The sequence below is a fragment of the Chenopodium quinoa genome, unplaced genomic scaffold (assembly GCF_001683475.1).
Source record: "Chenopodium quinoa cultivar QQ74 unplaced genomic scaffold, ASM168347v1, whole genome shotgun sequence".
Taxonomy (NCBI): Eukaryota; Viridiplantae; Streptophyta; class Magnoliopsida; order Caryophyllales; family Amaranthaceae; genus Chenopodium; species Chenopodium quinoa.
The window spans coordinates 2,980,768-2,999,273 of NW_018745251.1; the positions used below are offsets into that span (position 1 = coordinate 2,980,768).

Here is an 18,506-nt window from a genome sequence, read left to right on the forward strand (position 1 = left end):
GACCACATGTTTTAAATAGGCGGTCTCTGGATTTAAATACTGAGACCACCTATTTTAAATGAGTGGTCTTTGTTTTTTGAATAATGAGACCATCTATTTTAAATAGGTGGTCTCTCTGAGGTCGTTTTTTTTTAAAAAAAATAAATAAATAAATTGCCATATTCCTTTTACAATTCATATTCATCCAATAAATTTTGGTGCCAATATGTTACATTGTTGAACCTGCCACTAATACAGTACATATATATAGAAACATAAATTTTCCAAATAATATATATATATATATATATATATATATATATATATATATATATATATATATATATATATAAATATTTAATACAAAAACTAATTCTCTACAATAGAAATAAAACCCAAAATTTACATTAATTCTAATATTCAAAAACAAAACTCAAGTGTAGAGCTTTTCCTCCAAAAAAAGTCAAAAGTAGAGCTAGATTCACAAGTATAATGATTAACACTAAGCTTATCTCGTATTCAAGCTTTGCTGATTCATCATCTATCAAGCTCATCCATCATGAATCTTCATCATCTGGCTCATGATCAAGAACATATTTAATCCACAAATCTCGCATTTCATCAATGTCTTCCAAAGAATATGTACAAATTGGGGGAAAGACCTGCAACATACAACATTTTTTTTTAACACAAACTAGACGACATATATTAATTAATTAGAGTTTTACAACTAAAGCAGCCCACCTCATTCCATAAATCAAAATTAGAGGAAGGCAAATAGCTATTAACATAGAACCATTCACTAAGCTGAAAACTAATGGCCCTAATATTAACAAACACAGTGCCCCTTCGAAAAGCAATTAAAACAAACTTTATGACAACAGAAGCTATACTACTACGAACAGACCCCAACTGATCACTCCTCCTTAGATTCTTCATCAGCATTTAGAGCTGCCACAACAGCAAGTTCAACAGTATAGATTGGCATAATAGGCTCAGGACAGGTGAGATACAAACAAAAGCAACATACAACATATGCCATCAAATAAGAGTATTATTTATTTACTTATTTTTGACGGAAATCAGATAGATATTTAACCAAAAGCTGAAAATCAGACATAAAAAAGCAAAAGAGCATTTTGACGAACATCCTCAATCCACACCCTTAGCTCACTTAATTTCAAGACTTGGTGTATTTCAGACATAACAAAGCACTGAAAAGAAATGAATTTCAGAACTTAAAATCACAACTATAATGAAATTTCAAAGGGGGGATCAGAACTCCAATTTCAAATTTCATTCCTAACTTAATTTCAAAGACTGATTCAAAAATGAAAAGTAGACCTGACAATTAGAACTACAATCAGAACTACAAATCAGAATATACAAAACCTTATAGCTATTATAGATTGCATAAGCTGATGATGTTATAGTTATTAGAATATACAAATCAGAATATACAAAACCTTAATTAGAACCTTATAGCTATTCTGATTGCATAAGCTGATTTGATTATTTTTGGTGGTTAATATGATTAAGCTGCATGCAAACTGCAGAGTTACACTTGAACACAGTTCAGACAGTTGGTTAGAGCAACAAACAGATAGAGTTACATTCACAATTCAGACAGTTGGTTGCACAGTTCAGAGTTACATTCATAGTTGGTTTCACAGTTCAGAGTTGGTTTCACCAGACAGTTGGTTTCACAGTTCAGACAGACAGACAGACAGTTAGTTAGAGCTGAGGACAGTTTATACCAATTTAAATGACATATATTTGTAATATACCTGCTTGGAAACCCATAGCACTCTTTTCTGCACAATATCTAGCATATATCGACAAACAAAGTATCCACAATACTTGGTGTATGCTGGTTGACGAGGACACTATGATAATGCAAACAATTAATCATTAACAAGATATTAGATTTTAGGATTAAACTGCATAATATTAACTGCTATAAAACTTTAGATAACTTACTTGTGGTTGCTCCCACCTAATATATGCATTCTTTTTTATTTTCTTGATGTCCTTCCGATGGACCGAGCTGAATTGTTTGATTCCTCTACACAATTACATGAAGATAGGAAAATTGTAATTGTTTCCAAATACACAGTAAGAACAAAATAAGAAGTTAATGACAAAGTTATTGCAATTATACATACTCAGTGATGATTTTTTCAGCGAATGAGTTGATTTTATTTTTTGCTCCAAGTGATCTAGCCAATACACCAACCCATTCCACGGACTAATAACAGCTAACGTCCAATGCATCCTAAACCAGCAGCAAGGCACTTTTAGAAGGAAGAATGGATAAGAAAAACAACAAAATGTAAAAGGGGGCAGAAACTGTTTAACATAGCAATGTTGCCCTGACTTTGTTTTCTTTAAGAGAAATTTATTAGTAAAAATAGCATAGCATAGCAATATAGAAGCAATCAGGTTAAGAAAATTGAAATTACATATATTAAAGCATAAATAATGAACAAGAATAACAATCAAAGTAACATAATTACATAACAAAGGAACTATACTTGTCATTAAAAGGAGCAAAGAATAGCTGATTATAGTTCTTCCCCTCATTGCACCCAAAAACACGAGCTAGATAGTTAGATCGAACTTGCTCGTTTGTCGTTGGTGTCAAAGGCGATAGAACATTAGAGTCACAAAACCCATACATTCCCGAGATACCTTCTTTGTGACAATGTTCTTTCAAGATCCTTATCCCATAAAAAGTTGTAAATATATAAGAGAATGGACCAAAAATTTTCCACATTGTAATTAGAAACTAAATTGGAGGTGAACTTACTTCATGAATATATTCATTTGCGATTCTCCAACCTCCCTTTAGAAACACCAATCAAGCAAGTCTTCGTAATCAAGTGAAACATTTAACCCATTTTCATTAAGAAACATGCTCTCTGGAATAGTGATAGAGATGGTATCGCCGGTCTTTTGCATTCCCATAGCTTTTTTTCTCATAACGCGCATCAAAGTAGATGTCACCTTCTCACGATCCTTGTCGGTAATAACATACTTACGAGTTGTTGATGCGTGGGACGATGTAGATTATGGGGATGGTGTGGTCACATCAACTTCTTTATCTGATTGGTTGTTCGCCTTTATAATATGTTTTCACATGAAAAATAAAACAAGACTATCATAAAAAATGCAAGGAACAACATACCAAAAACTAAGAGGGCATAGGAACCGAAAAACCAAGCTGCTGCCGCTGCAAGGCAGGGCTGCTGCTGCTGCAGGCGCTGCAAGGCAGGGCTGCTGCCGCTGCTAGGCAGGGCTGCTGCCGCTGCTAGGCAGGGCTGCTGCCGCTGCCACAACAATGAGTAGCTTAAAGAAAAAAATATGAAGAAGCTTAAAGACAGTAGCGGACAGAAGCTTAAAAACAAGGAAGAATACTACCTTTTTGGGGAAAATCAAATTATTAGGCCAAGCTGTATAAGATCTCTTAGCATGACATACAAAAAGCAATTCATCGTTTGGGCATGGCAGAGGAGCAGTTGGCACAATATCTTCTGTAATGGTGACTCGACGATGACCAGGGGGCAACGATGTGTTATGATTGCCAAGAACTTCGGTGCTGCTTTCTATGAGGACTTTTCCGTTAGCAACCACTTGTACAGATTTGTCTCTTCCCTCAATTGCCAAGCAACAATCACTCCATCCCTAAAAATGAGCACACAAGTGTTGTCACAACATAGTATATGGTGTAGAATCGGTGGTTCAATGCAAATTCATATATAAGTTTTGATCTTCAGGTCAGTTATGAAATTATCGGTTCTAAAATTCAGTTCATATCTACAGTTCTGAACTTTAATTTCTGATGATTATGCTAGATTTCAGATTCTGATTAGGAAGGACATAACCTCATAATATGTGCAGATAAAAGGTTACTGCTAATACCATTAAAGCTACATAGCTAAAATTTCACATAAACATATGTGCAAAGTATGGCTGACCTCGGGAAATGTATGGGTGCTAATGATGTCCACTACTTGACTTAGCTGTGCGGGGGTTGTGGTATGTGCAGATTGATCGATATGGTTCACCTCAGGCCATTGGACACGATATGGCTCTGTCTCAAGGTTCTGAAGATGAGGCTGATGCACAATAGGGCTGTTTGTATGATGAGCTTCTGCATTTGACTCAATTTCTTGTGCATAGTAGGCCCCTTCATGAGATTTATCCCCTGGTGAATCGTGTCTAAATTGTGGCCCTTTACCATCATGGCGTTCCATACCTCCAATTAAGAGTTGTGTCAATGGGATCTCATGACCAAAAGTGTTGTCTATATGAGCATCATTGAACATAATACCACCTGCCCCTTGGTTTGTAGAACAATTGGAGTCGCCACCAAAACAGAAATTATTACCAGAAACACCAAGCAGGCCACCTAAACCTGCAGTGTCAATGTCACCACCAAAAACACCTTACTGAGCACCACCAGCCATGAATGCTCTCAATTGCTCTTGGTTCAAGCATGACATCATGAATGACACTATAAAATTCTGCTGCTTCATCATAGATGCCATCTTTGAGTTCATCGCATTCATTTTAGCATTGACTTCGCTAGGTGCAGGTGGTTTGTTGAACCCAAAGTACTCTGTGTTAGTTACTCCAGATCCAACACCTCTAACAGAACCACCCCGTTATTATTTAGTTAGAACAACTAGTATTAAGTTTATTTGAAGTAAAAAACAGAAGGTTACAGCAATAAGAACACCACTAATACCACATAGTAGTTATAAAATGTTTAGCATATACTTACAATTGTTTCTTCAAAATATTGATAGCCAAGTCTCCCACCTCGATATTTTGAGGTCCTCTTCTTCGAACTTTCACGATTTCTTTCACTCAATTTCTGCAATAATTATATTTAATATCAGAGTTAATCCACACAAATTTTAAATGTACACAAAAAAATAAAGATAAAATAAATGCCAACGTAATGAACTTGCACCTTGAAGTCCCTAGAATTACAAGCCTGAATGAATTTTTCCCAATCATCTTTACATATGAAAGGATATTTCAATGGTAGAGAATCATTGATTGTTCCATCTTTCAGGTACAACCACTTGAGCCTTAATCTAGTCTTGAAAGCTCTCCATCGAACGCAAGCTTGTTTCATAATCCAACCTTTGCGATCCTCAAGGATATGAAACCCCCTCTATATCCAAAAGAAATTCAGATATTCGTCACATTTAAAAGTATCGATACATAATTCAGTTTCTCTTCCTTTAAAACATAAAAACATTATACATACCGAAATATTGTCATACAAATCATCAAGAAGTGCTTTTGGCAGGTCTGACCACTTTCTGTAGGTGATGCTCACTTTTTCACGGACAAATACACCAATGTAGGTGGAGAAATGACCTCTATGAACACCGATAGGGATTCTCCGAGTTGTATGCCACTGTAAAGGGATTTTTGTGCCAACCTGAATAGCTCTCCCAACCATTCTGAGCACAGTACGACCTCTTTCTTCCTCGCATTCAGAATTGTCCGTTGCGTGCACTTGCGATTTCTTTCGAGCCATCCTGCTACTACACAAAAGGTCAAAATTTAGAGTGACATGAGTAGTTAATTTCATAACAAAAAAACTCAATTCCAAAAAGTAAACAAAATATGCTATAATGACTAATATGTCAAAATTTAGATAAGCAATGAAATTATTAAAATGATAAAAGCACACATTTATAATTCAAGTTGAAAAAATAAAGTAACAACCACAAAGAATTAAGGCAATGAACTTTCACACACCTAATAAGATTTTTTAGCGCGCTTTCGCTTGGTTCCCTTTTTTTCTTTTTCAACCCACATGCCTTCATTGTGGTCATCCCTTACATATATTGAAACATCATCGGCTACATCAACCTCAATATGTCCTTGTACCTTTCGCGTAACACAAGCATTGTCTAACACACTATCATCGCCATAATCATCATCAATATGTCGAGGATTCGGGGTTATAACTGCTGACATTTTCTTGTTTGCCGGTCAGTCATATAAAACACTTGTTTTGCTTGACTTGCTAAGATGAAAGGATCTTCTTTATGACCAAATTTGTTGAGATCAACCAATGTAAGCCCAAAATCACTATGTTCGACCCCATTGTTATTATCAACCCATTGGCATTGAAAAACAGGTACTGAAAAAGTAGAGTAATGTAACTCACAAATCTCTTCAATAACCCCATAGTACCTCATCAAACCACTCACAGGATTTTTGTCTTTAGCACTGGCAAAATGCAAGGCTTCGGCCTCTAAAGTAACACCACTATTCTGCATAGTACTTTGTTGATCTTGGAACCTTGTGTAAATTGTGCAACCATTTATGACATATCCAGAATAGTAAGTGGCATTGAAATTAGGCCCGAATGCCAAACTCTTCAATCGATCAGAAATTAAAGTAGAAGAATCCATTAGCTCTGTCATTACTTGATCTTTGAACCAAGTAATGAATGATTTGCTATGTTGCACTTCCTCAAGTAACTCATGTGTTGCTCCACATATGGCATAACTTCATCCTCATTATGAAGAATGTATGAATGTGCCTTATGCCAATCATCATAAGACAAGTCACGCTGTTTTCGACCTATGGTCCCCTCACCATCCATTCTTCCACTATGACAAGATACAGGAAGCCCTATCCGCTTTGAATTCAAAAAAAAAGTCACCGGTATGAGCAAGAACTTCTTCATAAAACAGTCGTTCAGCTATACAACCTTCCGGATGAAAAGCAATCGTCACATATCCCTTATAGGTTTTCATTTGCCTCTCAAAACACCAATGATTTCTCATGTGAACCGGAGCACAATATCTTATCTCTCTAACTAAGTGGATTGGTAAATGAACCATAACATCAAAAAATGATGGAGGGAAGTACATCTCTAATTGACACAAAACTAAAACAATTTCATTCTCCAAAGTAGTCAACTCTTTAGGATCAATGACTTTGCTATAAATCGCATGAAAAAATCCACAGTCTGATAATTGCAAATTGAACATCTTTAGGCAAAATTGAGCGAATCGCCACAGGTAATAACTGTTGCATCAAAACATGGCAATCATGTGACTTTAGGCCTACAAGTTTCAAGGTTTCCATATTCACAAGGTTGCGAATATTAGAAGAATAACCCTCGGGCACTTTCACTCATGCCAAGCTTTCACAAAATTCGACTTTCTCTTTTCTTGACAAAGTGTAAGCAGCAGGAGGCAAGTATGTTCGACCTTTATCATTATCAACAGCATGGAGTTCACCTCTAATCCCCATATCCTTCAAGTCATCCCTCGCTTTTTTGCCATCTTTAGTCTTACCATTGATATTCAATAAGGTACCAATCAAACTATCACACACATTCTTCTCAATATGCATAACATCAAGTGAATGTCTCACAAAAAGATGTTTCCAATAAGGAAGCCGCCAAAGAACCGAACACTTTTTGAACCCCTGCGTAGAAAGGGCCGATTTATGTTTCTTGCCAAATGTGATGTCAATATTTTTCACCTTATCGAATATCTCTTCACCTAAGATGACTTTTGATCGCCTTTTAAACTCTTGCTGCCCCTTGAACACATTCTTTCTCCTGCGATATGGATGATTAGGCGGCAAAAACTGGCGATGGACCGGATAGACATGCTTTTTAGATGCATTTAACCACGTTCCCTTGCAATCTTCCATACCCGATGGGACAAGCTGTTTTCCCCTTCACAGTGTACCCCGAAAGGTTGCCATATGCCGGAAAATCTTGGATAGTGCAAAATAGCATTGCTTTCAAATTAATATTCTCATTGCGATAAGCATCAAACACTTCAACACCTTCTTCCCAAAGCATAATCAAATCATCAATAAGTGGAGTCAAATACACATCGATGTCATTGCCGGTTGCTTTGGACCTTGAATTAACAACGACAAGAACATATACCTTCTCTTCATGCACAATGAAGGAGGTAAGTTGTAAGTCACTAGCATAACTGGCCATGTGCTATATGTGCTACTCAAGGAACCGAATGGATTGAACCCATCCGTAGACAATGCAAGGCGTAAATTACGCTTTTCTAGGGCAAAGTCAGGGAATTTTCCATCAATAAATCTCCACTGCGGAGAGTCAGCTGGATGTCTAAGCATTCCATCGTCAACTCGACTATCGAAATGCCATGTCAACTTCTTTGCATCTTCTGCTTTTGAAAACCATCGTTTGAACCTTGGTACTATAGGAAAATACCATAAAACCTTCGCTGGTACTGCTCCTTCCCTTTTCTTGTACCGTGAAGCTTCACCACTATCACCCGCTTGCATGTCTCTACGTTCCCCATGCCAAATCCAATGGGTATATGTTCTATCAAATGCCCATTTATTTAAATGATTGAGAATTTCATCCGGTCTCTTATGCAAAAAATTATGACACATAAAACAAGGACAACGTAGCTTGGAGCGACCTCCACTATTTTCAAATGCAAATTTAATAAATTCCTTAACACCTTGTTGATATTCAGGGTCACCTGGCTTTGTTGTTGTTATCCAACTTCGATCCATTTCTAAGCACGAAGAACAAAACACAAACTCCTCAAAATCTATTAACACATGTTACTTTCATGAGTCATTCTTAGAATATTCATAACACAAAGACCAAATCACAATTAAAAACAGAGGAAGGTATGCAATTGACAAAGTTAAAAACAAAGTCTCTATGTAGCCTCAGAAAGAGAGTCAAGAATCATCTAATATCAGACGGTAATTCCAACTTTGATTTTAATTTCACCCTTAGCAAAATAATTAAACTTACTAATTTCAAATATTAAAAATCTAATAGCACAAACAGCTCTGTTTAATCACTAAAAATAGACCAACAGATTTCTATCAAAATGCAAAACAATAATTAAAGTGTAATGTTGGTCTAATCATAGCATGTATAATCATCGCATTGTATGTTATTAACGACGTGGCATCGAACCGTATAAAATAAAAAGAAAAAAATTCCAATCACAACAAAGTTCAGATAAATGATGATAATCAAAGCCAAACACAATTACACAATAGCAAATAAAAAGAAAAAAATGGGCATACATTATAGCAAATATTTTATTCAACTTTTAAAAAATCCAAACTTTCGCGGGAAAATCAAAATCCAATAACTCATTACTGTATAAATAAAAACAGGATTCATATATGAACAAGATGGGCAGATTACTATAACAATAGAACATCGTAGCAAACAATCAATAAACACGATTACACGATTCATATTCAAAATAATATCTACATAAAACAAACAAAATAAATATGACACCTAGCTTAGTTGCGATGACCCTAATAGGGCTGGTTAGGGTTTTCCGTCTGGTCCTGTTGGCAGTGGTTGGCCGGAGGTAGAATGCGTCAGTAGTCGATTGTGGTCTTGTGGAGGCTAGCAAAGTTGTGCGAATAGCTAGGGCAGTAGTACTAAAATTGCGAATTCAATGCCCAAAACAACCAATCAATTGCTACCCGTGCGACCCTATGTGGTGCTAGTAGCGCAGTAGGCGACTGTAGGCGGTGTTTTCCGGCTAGTCGTGCGATCCTAGTGGTGGAGCGATTGCAAGAGTCGCGGTAAGGGTTTGTGCAATAGACGAAAGGTTTGAAATTGGGTTCTAAACTTCAAAAGATTGTAATAAATTTCATATAATGGGTTTGGAAATGAAAATGGAGGAAGATGAAAATGGAAAAGTTGGAAAACGAAGGTGGAAACAATGGCGGAAGAATCAAAGTCGAAGGTCGATGGTGCGCCGCTGCTGCTGCAAAATTATTTGTTTTGGCGGTTTAATTGTTTTGGGGGAAAATGAAAATTAAATTAATTAATTGGTCCCAACCCAAAAAAAAAGAAAATTAATTGGATTGGGAATGTGTTGACCATCTTGACTGATAATGTAGAGAGTAGAGACCATATTAGACTTTTCACCGGTCTCTCCTTTGTTTTTTTTTTTTAAAAAAAAAAATTATTATATGTATTTTAAAAAAAGAGACCACTTATGTAGAAAAATGGTCTCTGTCGTTTTAAATTAAAATTTTGAAAAACTACAAGAGACCTATTATTTCAAATAAGTGGTCTCTCGAAATATCAAAGAGACCACATATTTAGGATATTTGGTCTCTTGATACTAAGAGACTACCTATTTAATTAAATGGTCTCTAACTTGTGGTCTCTTTGGCCAATTTTGTAGTAGTGTGAAAGATATTCACCTACATACCTTCCACCAAGACTACGATTTAACGGTCTTAAAAGCCACAGTTTTGGTTTTCGAGATTCCACAATCTAGCAACTCTGGAACCTAGAATATCAGGCAAAAACCCAGGGAAACCATTCATACACTATAAAAATAAGAGATATATGTAAGAAAATCGTACATACTTGCTTATCAATGTTTCAGTTTGATCCCATGTGTCTAGCTTCCATACGTCCTTCTCTTTTAATGGTCTTTTATAACCAAGCTCCATGAGGGGATTCATCCACGAAAATAAAATATCTATCATCAAAGTAAACAAAATAACAAGGCAACTTGTTAAAGAACAGAACACTTCAGAAATTGAGACTACATGTTCTGATGTATATCTTATTAGGATATCATAAGCAAGCAACAAGTCCTTCCTGCAATGACAAAAGTTTATAAAATCGTCTAATTAGCCATCTTAAACATGTTTACAAGTTTCCAACTGAAATTGCTTTTATACATATGACAAGGAAAATGCGATTATGATGTCTCTTTAATTACTATCTTGAAAAGGAAAATGTAATTATGATGTCTAATCATTAACTAGAAGTGATTCAAACATTTTAGAATTTAGAAAATCATCAAATATAAAATTAACAAGGATGGAAGATCAGCTCCCAAAGGCTGCCTACTCAACATCCAACTGAATAGTTTTGAAAACAAAAGTTAAGAGAGGAAAAAAACCATACTAAAGAATATGTTAACATGCCTCTCCGGTTAGATTAGCTCTCCACCAGGAAGTTCCTCGTACACACTGTCATCAATTTGTTCATGCCTTATGGGAGTATACCCCGGGTAAGGATCCAAACAAAATGCCCAAATTTGACAAAGTCAACTAAAATTCATGTCAGAAATAAGAACATAACTTCAACACACACCAATTTAGTTCTTATACCTCTCTAAGGCGAGCCAAAACCGCTTCCCTCTTTGCCGCCTCGTCATCGCTTTCATACAAACCAGACTCAACCAAAAACTGAAATTCCAACCCATTCACCTTAAATCACCATCTAATATAACACAGTCAGAGTTCTATTCTTCTGATCAAAATTCACTGCCCACAAAACTAATTAACCAAATTGGTAACTAAATGAACTCTATCTACACCCAATCGCCATAATTATAAACAAACAACATCAATTTATACAAAAACAAACTAACTACTCAGAAAAACATGAAGCAAAAACTAATGCAATAATCAAAATCTGAAATCAAATTTAGGATACATAAATTCAACACAATGTAGACCCATTAAAACCCTATTCAAAATTAATCAAATCAAAATGTTAAGAACAACAAATACCCAGAAAAATTAGAATAAAAAAAATGAGGTTACCTTGGCTAAAACGAGCACCAAGCTTAGCATAAGAAGAAAGCTTAACATCAAGATTACCTTCAATCTTTCGGGCTTCTTTTCGGAGCTCTTCCCACCCAGATTCCTGCAACTCCATACTCAGATCCGACATCCTACCCACCTGAGCCGATTACCACAACCCACCAGACTTAAGAAACCTTGAAATTTTTACTGTTCAATCAATTAAACCCATCATCTAACCATACTTCGGTAACATGATAGGGAAAAAAAGCTTTAAAAACAATCCACAAACCCAATTTCGAATAAAAAAGAAAAAAAAAAAAAAACAAAAACAAAATATACGCCTTAATGTTGTCGGCACAGAGATGAGGAACTGATTAACATTAGAAAGATCTGAATATATAATTGATGTACCTTAATATGAAATGATTTAGAGAGACAAAGATCTAAACTTATATTGATTTACCTCATTTCGAAATAGAATAGAGAGGGACGACGGACGAAAATGTAACTTTGAAACTGATGTAGCACGCTTTGAAATTGATTCAAGAAGGGCGAAGATCTGAATTTGAATTTGATTCACAGAGGAGCGAAGATTTGAGTTTGAAATTCATGGTTCCATGAGCCTCTTTGTAGAATTACGTATGAAGATGAGAAGAATAGTTAGGGTTGATAACTGAGTCACTGAGTGGTAAGGGGTTGGTTTGTTTTTTCTTTTTTCCTAAATTTTGAAATTGTGGGTGTTGAATTCACGTGTTAGTCACGTGGTAGAGTTTCTCGACGCTAAAAAGCGTCGGTAAAACACGCATAGTATTTCAGAGCTGACACTACCAGTCTAGCGTCGAAGCCCAGTGTCGAGAAAGTACTCTTTTTGTAGTAGTGCCTGTTTTCTCAACATCCTCTGAGCTGGACTCATTCGATTCTTCTGGCGTTTCCGGGGACTATTCCATCTCCGATTCACTACCTCCTCTGCTTTCTCTCAAATCATTAACCTCAATTAGATTCAGCTTTGAAGTTCTATTTCTTTCTACACGCTTTAAGCCCATAATTTTATTCGTGTAGAGGGGTAAGTAAGTTGGATCGACTCTGATTTCCCCGTAGTTGTCACATGCTGCATACATTGCCGCTTGAAATTCTATACTCCATTTCTGAGGACATAGCTTGCAGTACTTTTCCTTGTGCCCTATTTTCCCACAAATTCTACAAAGAACGAACTCTCCTTCATACGTACCTAAGATCCACCCATTCAAAACTCCCCTGCTCAAACTCGAAATAGAAACCTGGGATTAAGGGTCTATTCAGGCTTAGCCAGACCTTTGCCCTAAAGGCTCCTGTCAAAAGAGGCCTTAAAGATTCACTATCAAAATAGAGCACACGTCCTATCCTCGAAAGAACTATGCTCGCAATAGAGACTATGTTGAAATGAACTGGCAACCCCTCAACTTGAACCCACAGATAAGCACCATCAAAGTTCATTGATCTTAAGGCATGACCGATCAGACATCTCTTAAAGATTATTAAGGCACCCTTGTAATTCCCATCTCCGTATCTAAGGAGAGCATTACAATCATCCTCTTTGGTAAACCTTAACAAAAAGAGGCCCTCCACTTTCTCCACGATGATCAAACCTCTAAACCTCCAAGACGAGTATATCCAGCTCTATATCTCCTCTTCTAAGAAAGCATTCCCCCGCCAGTCCTTGAACTATCCTACCACTAGGATGCTTTTGTCATTTAGGACTCTCGACTCCTCCTCTTTGGTTGGTCTAAAAAATGGTCCCAATTTCCTAGTATTTAGGAAGATGGATGGATTATGGTTCAGATTAAGCGCAGCAATAACGGGAAAGAAAACAGAAGGACTCTCGCTAAGAAGTCACTCTTAAAGAAAAGACACTAAACTTAGAGAGAGATGCTCTAGGAAACTAGAGAGAATTTCAATATTAACATGTTATAATATTAAGTTATGTGACCTGCGATTGTTAGACAGGAAAGTAAAGCTCCTTCATCGGAAAAAAAAAAAAAAACCAACGCAAAGATATGTATATTTATGGAGAAAAGTATTGCCCACTACCAGGTAGGGACTAAGAAGGTTCATACCAATGTTGAATTTTTTTTTTCGCTAAGTGTTAGAAAAACGTCATTTTCTAATTTAATACTGTTATTTTAAGTTTGAGCCTGTTAAAGTAAAATTTAATACTCCCTCTGTGTTTTTTTAAGTGTTACACTTTGACCGGCACATAGTTTTGATCTAGGGAGAGACTAGGTCGTTGAAAATTAATCTACCCTCGGTCAAAACACAATTTGTAATCTCTCATCACACCCCTATACCAATCATAGAGTAAGTCAAGGGTCGAACCACTAGGAATTGGAGGTGAATGCTAATGTCAAATCTAAGCTATTTCGAAGCAATGAGGTGAGGTGTGTCTATCCTACCAATCAAACAATCAAAATGAAAATCAAATTTATCAAGCACTAGGGTATGGATCTACATAAACTCGTAATTAATTCAACTAATTGGGATTGGAAATGACTGAGTCAAGTGTTGCAAGAGAAAATCGATTAAGCAATCAAGAGAATATGGTAGGCTAATCTCCTAGAGGTAAAACTAGCATCAACTATGAGAGACTCTAGCTAGGAAACTTGCAAACCTACTCAATCAATAAATGTAAGCCACAAATCAATTTTCTGTATCAATGTAAAACTACAATGCAATCTAGCATGAGAAACTTAGGTTGATCACTCCTAAATTACACACACATATGCACATAATTAATCAACCAATTTAATCACAACATCAACTCCATCAATTTCCCCCAATTAGCATAAATCCATTACTCATATATGCTTCACCATTTCCCTAGCAAGAAAAGTACTCACTACCATGGTAATCAATATCAAAACTAAACTAAACGACAAATTCATCATCATCATATCAATAAAAAATAAACCAATTCAAAAATCAATCAACTTGAACAATTAATAAATTGAGATCAAAATTAAGATTGCATAAAGGTAAAGAAATCCTTACAAACTTGCTTCAATTCAATGGAGAAAAGCACTTGGAATCATTAATCTTCAATCATCAATCAAGAACTTCTCTCTCTACAAACTAGAGTTTCTCTCTCTAAAAAATCTAACCTAATTCTATTCTAATTTCTGAAAAATTGAACTCCCTCTAAAAATAGAAAGAAGATCTATATATAGTAAAACTAACTAAGAGAAATTAGTTAGATCGTCCCTAAGTAAACCCGTACAGGCGCGACCAACTATAAGAGAGCGCGGTCGCGCAAATGTGGGTACGGAACAGAGACCCATACAGGCGCACCCGCGCCACCAAGCCGCGCGGCCGCTCCATAGCCACGCGCGCCGACGCCTGGGAACAGGGTAGCCTTCTTCCCTATCATGCCGATGGATGCTCCTCGTGCATTCTAGTTAATGCTCTTGATAAACACGGGATCTTGCAGTTTCTAAACTCCATGTTTGCGGGTTCAACACTAGAAATCATGCCCCCACGACTTGAATGCATAGCTCAAGGACTTTAAGTACTTGCACTTCTCCATGCTTGAGCTTCAAATGGAGAACATTACATATCCTTCTCAATGCCAAACTTGGGAAGAGGCCACGGGAAACTTGGATAACGACCTTAACCTGAAAAATAAAGGAAAACAAGCAAATAAAAGAGAAATAACAAAATAAACCAAGAAATGCATAAAGAAAGAAATCCAACTAAGAAAATGCAAACCAAAAGAAATAAAGAGTAAAATCAAGGAAAAGCTAAGTAAAATAGCTATAGAATAACATGAAATTCACCCTAAAAAGAACCAAATGAGTGCCATAAATGACACTCATAAAATTCCCCCAAGCTAAACTTTTGCTGATGGGGAGCTATTTCCGACGGGGTGGGGTGGGGGTGAGGTGTTTTCTGGGGTGGGGGCTGGGTTGTTTATTTTTATTATTTTTTTTAATACCAGAAATGAGTTCGAGAACGACGGTACAAAAATAAGGTTCCTTTTAAGGAGGAATCATTATTCTAGCCCTAGTGCGGCCTCTATTAGCTATTCCATTTTCACAATTTCATCACGAAATAATATATGCAATGTGATACATGAAACTAAGTTAGTTAGTTTTATTTTCAAGCATTAATCACGTAGGAATTACATTGCAAAGTTGTTATTCTTATTTAATGAAATTCGTGAAAAAGAACAATAAATAAACAAGATTCGTCTTGACTTAGGTGATAAAACAATTAATTATTCAATTCTAGTATTTAATTAACACGAGATACTATGTGAAATCGATTAATTAAAAGTTTATTTAAAGTGATTAAACAACACTAATTAATTATTTAAAGTTGTGTAAACATAAAAAAGAAGGTGATTTATCTAAGTGATCAGGAAACTAACCACTTTTCTTTTCTAGATCTTCTCTTAGAGCATGTATGGACTCATTCTTGTTCGAGAACCTCCACCGTAAGGACATGTAATAAGAGGGGTGAGTGTTTAGGACAAGAGGGTTGGTAGTACACAAGTTCACAAAATTTCTGCTAGTGTTTTGGGTTAATTTTTGTGTGATTAAGCATCGTATTAAGCCCCTATTTATAGAGAATGAGTGCGTTTAGGGTTTTGAGGATTCTGCCACAATAGGTGGAGCGCGCATCTCAAAGGGTCTTGTGCGCTTGCTTCGTGCAAGTGATTGAGATGCGCTGCCATGGGCAACTTAACTAATTATCATTCGCGCTGTTTTATGGTAAGATTCGATTCACTATTTCCCTGAAATTCTTAATCTTCCGTGAGCGCATAACTGAAGGCTGCGAATCATTGAGATTTTCCTGCAGTACTTTTAGTTTTTAACCTAAGCGCCCTTATGACCGTCAAAATTAGGTTTTAACTTCGATTTTAAGCCTAATTATCGATCGAGCTTAGTTAATTGGTCTTTAGTTCATTTTGTTTTGGGTCAGGCTAGTTGTTTTGTATTCTTGTGACTTAATAAGTAGTCCATAAGTATTCTTCACGTTGATCCAACACAAAGATGGTTTTATTTATTGTTTTAGCACTTACGGTCGGGACAGGAGCCCAAAAGCTACCGTTATCCCCCACTTTGTTCGAGTCTAGAATAGACGACGATCAAAGTAGCTAAGGAAATGAATTCGAGACTCATTTGGCGAAGTTCTTAAGAATAGGGAATCTTTCAGTAGTGTTAAGGATGTTGAAACTATCCTTGATTTGCATGTGTTCGAAACAAGTAGCTCTTAAGGCTAGAAAAAGTACTTTCTAGTCTTATCGCGTGCTAAAGAATCTAGATTGATCAATTGCAAGTGTAGAGCGCTTTTACAAGTAAAGGTTGTAATACCCCGTATTTTTATACTTTTTTGTTTAAAATATGTATTTTGTAAAGGTATTTAAATAATTTTAATGTTTTAATTATGGTATTTTAATTATTTATTCAATGTAAGTTATGAAATACTTTATAAAAGGAAAGTTTATTTTATTATTGATTTTATATAAGTTGGGGTTTATTTTAAGAAAGTATGATGTTTAATAAGTTTTATTAGGGAATGGATTAGAAAAATTAAAAGAGGAAAGTTTAGGGGAAAAGGGTTGGTAGAGAAGGGGTATAAATATCCCACTAATGAGGCAAATCAACTTTGCCCAGAGTGGAGAAAACTCAAGGTAAACTTCTCTCTCTCTTCTCCTTATTTTTCTTTCCTTTTCTTTTCCCCTTCCTCTTTCTTTTTTTTCGGCTGCTCTTTCTCCCCTCCACCGCTGCCGACCACCTATAGCAGGTGGCCGCCGCTGCCAGCAGCGTCACCGCCGGCAGCAGGTGGCCGCCTTTGCCAGCAGTCGGCAGCATGTGGCTGCCTTTCTCCTTCTTCCTCCTTTTTCGATTAAAAAAAAAACTTAATCTTTATTGTTCTAATTTAATCTATGCGTAAATCTAATTTTAAATTATGAGTTTAGGGATTTGATTTTAATGTTTGATTATAAGTATTATGTTGATTAATTTTCAGATTATGTTTTTGATTAAAAAGCCCCAATTTTTTGAAACCCTAGGTTCTTTATTTATGAATAATTGAAGGATTATGATGTATAATGGTTTAAATATTTGATTAAAGTGTTTTAAGGCTTAATTAGAACAAGTTTTAATTAAAAGAAAGTGCTGGAATTTTTAGTAGAGTATTTAAAACTAAGTTTCTGTAAGAAATTTCAGTTACCCATTAATTGGGACTAAAGTATGATGTTTTAAATATAATTTCAGCTTATTTTAATTAATTATGAAAGGTTTTATAATAGTATATATTGCTGGAAATTTGTGTAGGGTGGATTTTAATACTCTTTTATGATTTTAAATGAAAAAATTGCCCAGAATAATCCCACCTTTGAGCCGTCCGCTGAATATAATCCCACTTGTGGATTATTTTTAAATAATCCCACTTTTATACCCACTCCGCTATAACTGGTCCCAACCGGTAATTTAACTTGTTATAACAAGTTACCATACACGTGGCAGCTTGTAATTAGAAAAAAAAAATAAAAAAAAAAATCTTTTTTTAAAAAAAAATAAAAAATTAATATTCAAAACCATCCACCACCCAAGCCAACCCCCAACCGGCCAACCCCAGCCACGCGGCTCTTGCCAGCCAGCCCTTAAACCCAGCTCTGGTGCGTGACTATCCCCCTCCCCCTCCCCCTGCCCCTCCCCTGAACCACCAACCCTCTTCCTCAATCCTTTGCGAAAATCCAGGCGAGCCACCACAATTTCTTGTCGCGTCGTCGATCTCCCTTAAACCTAGCTTCGGCGCGCCAAACTCCCCCATCCCCAGATATGGTCGCGTCGATCACCCCTGTCCACCTTTTCAAGCCACGTCGAACTCCCCAGGTTCTGGTTTGTTGGGTTTTTGAATTTTTGAAGGTGGTTTTGGGGTTGGCTTGGCTAGGGTCTTGCTCGGTGGTG

The 18,506-nt window shown here is 36.3% G+C and overlaps 1 protein-coding gene across 5 annotated transcripts; it reads right to left on the reverse strand.

Moving 5' to 3' along the window:
- Positions 1 to 364: 364 nt before the first annotated feature.
- LOC110711298 lies at positions 365 to 13,494 on the reverse strand. 5 transcript variants are annotated; one of them, XR_002509318.1, is made up of 9 exons: positions 3,957 to 4,366; positions 3,400 to 3,663; positions 3,167 to 3,286; positions 2,789 to 3,083; positions 2,514 to 2,699; positions 2,145 to 2,254; positions 1,960 to 2,044; positions 1,767 to 1,865; positions 365 to 641 (listed from the first exon to the last, which is right to left on the reverse strand). XR_002509318.1 is itself a non-coding variant. In XM_021889678.1 (9 exons), exons 2-7 carry the CDS (start codon positions 11,705 to 11,707, stop codon positions 4,606 to 4,608), a joined length of 852 nt encoding a protein of 283 aa, XP_021745370.1. In that variant the 5' UTR covers positions 11,708 to 11,766; positions 12,023 to 13,494; the 3' UTR covers positions 3,291 to 3,308; positions 3,400 to 3,663; positions 3,957 to 4,605. The 5 variants fall into 5 exon arrangements, 1 of the variants encoding a protein (XP_021745370.1); XM_021889678.1 differs by lacking the exons at positions 365 to 641; positions 1,767 to 1,865; positions 1,960 to 2,044; ... (2 more) ...; positions 2,789 to 3,083; positions 3,167 to 3,286 and adding exons at positions 3,291 to 3,308; positions 4,766 to 4,858; positions 4,958 to 5,164; ... (2 more) ...; positions 11,578 to 11,766; positions 12,023 to 13,494 and having other exon boundaries at positions 3,957 to 4,629; XR_002509319.1 differs by lacking the exon at positions 3,167 to 3,286 and having other exon boundaries at positions 2,789 to 3,099.
- Positions 13,495 to 18,506: the final 5,012 nt, after the last annotated feature.

Coding starts and splice junctions, on each gene's coding strand:
- LOC110711298 (XM_021889678.1), bottom strand. CDS start 11,707: ATGTCGGATCTGAGTATGGAGTTGCAGGAATCTGGGTGGGAAGAGCTC. Junction 5,165..5,260: donor ATTTGTATGACAATATTTCG/GTATGTATAATG, acceptor TTTTGGATATAG/AGGGGGTTTCATATCCTTGA. Junction 4,859..4,957: donor GTAATTCTAGGGACTTCAAG/GTGCAAGTTCAT, acceptor TAATTATTGCAG/AAATTGAGTGAAAGAAATCG.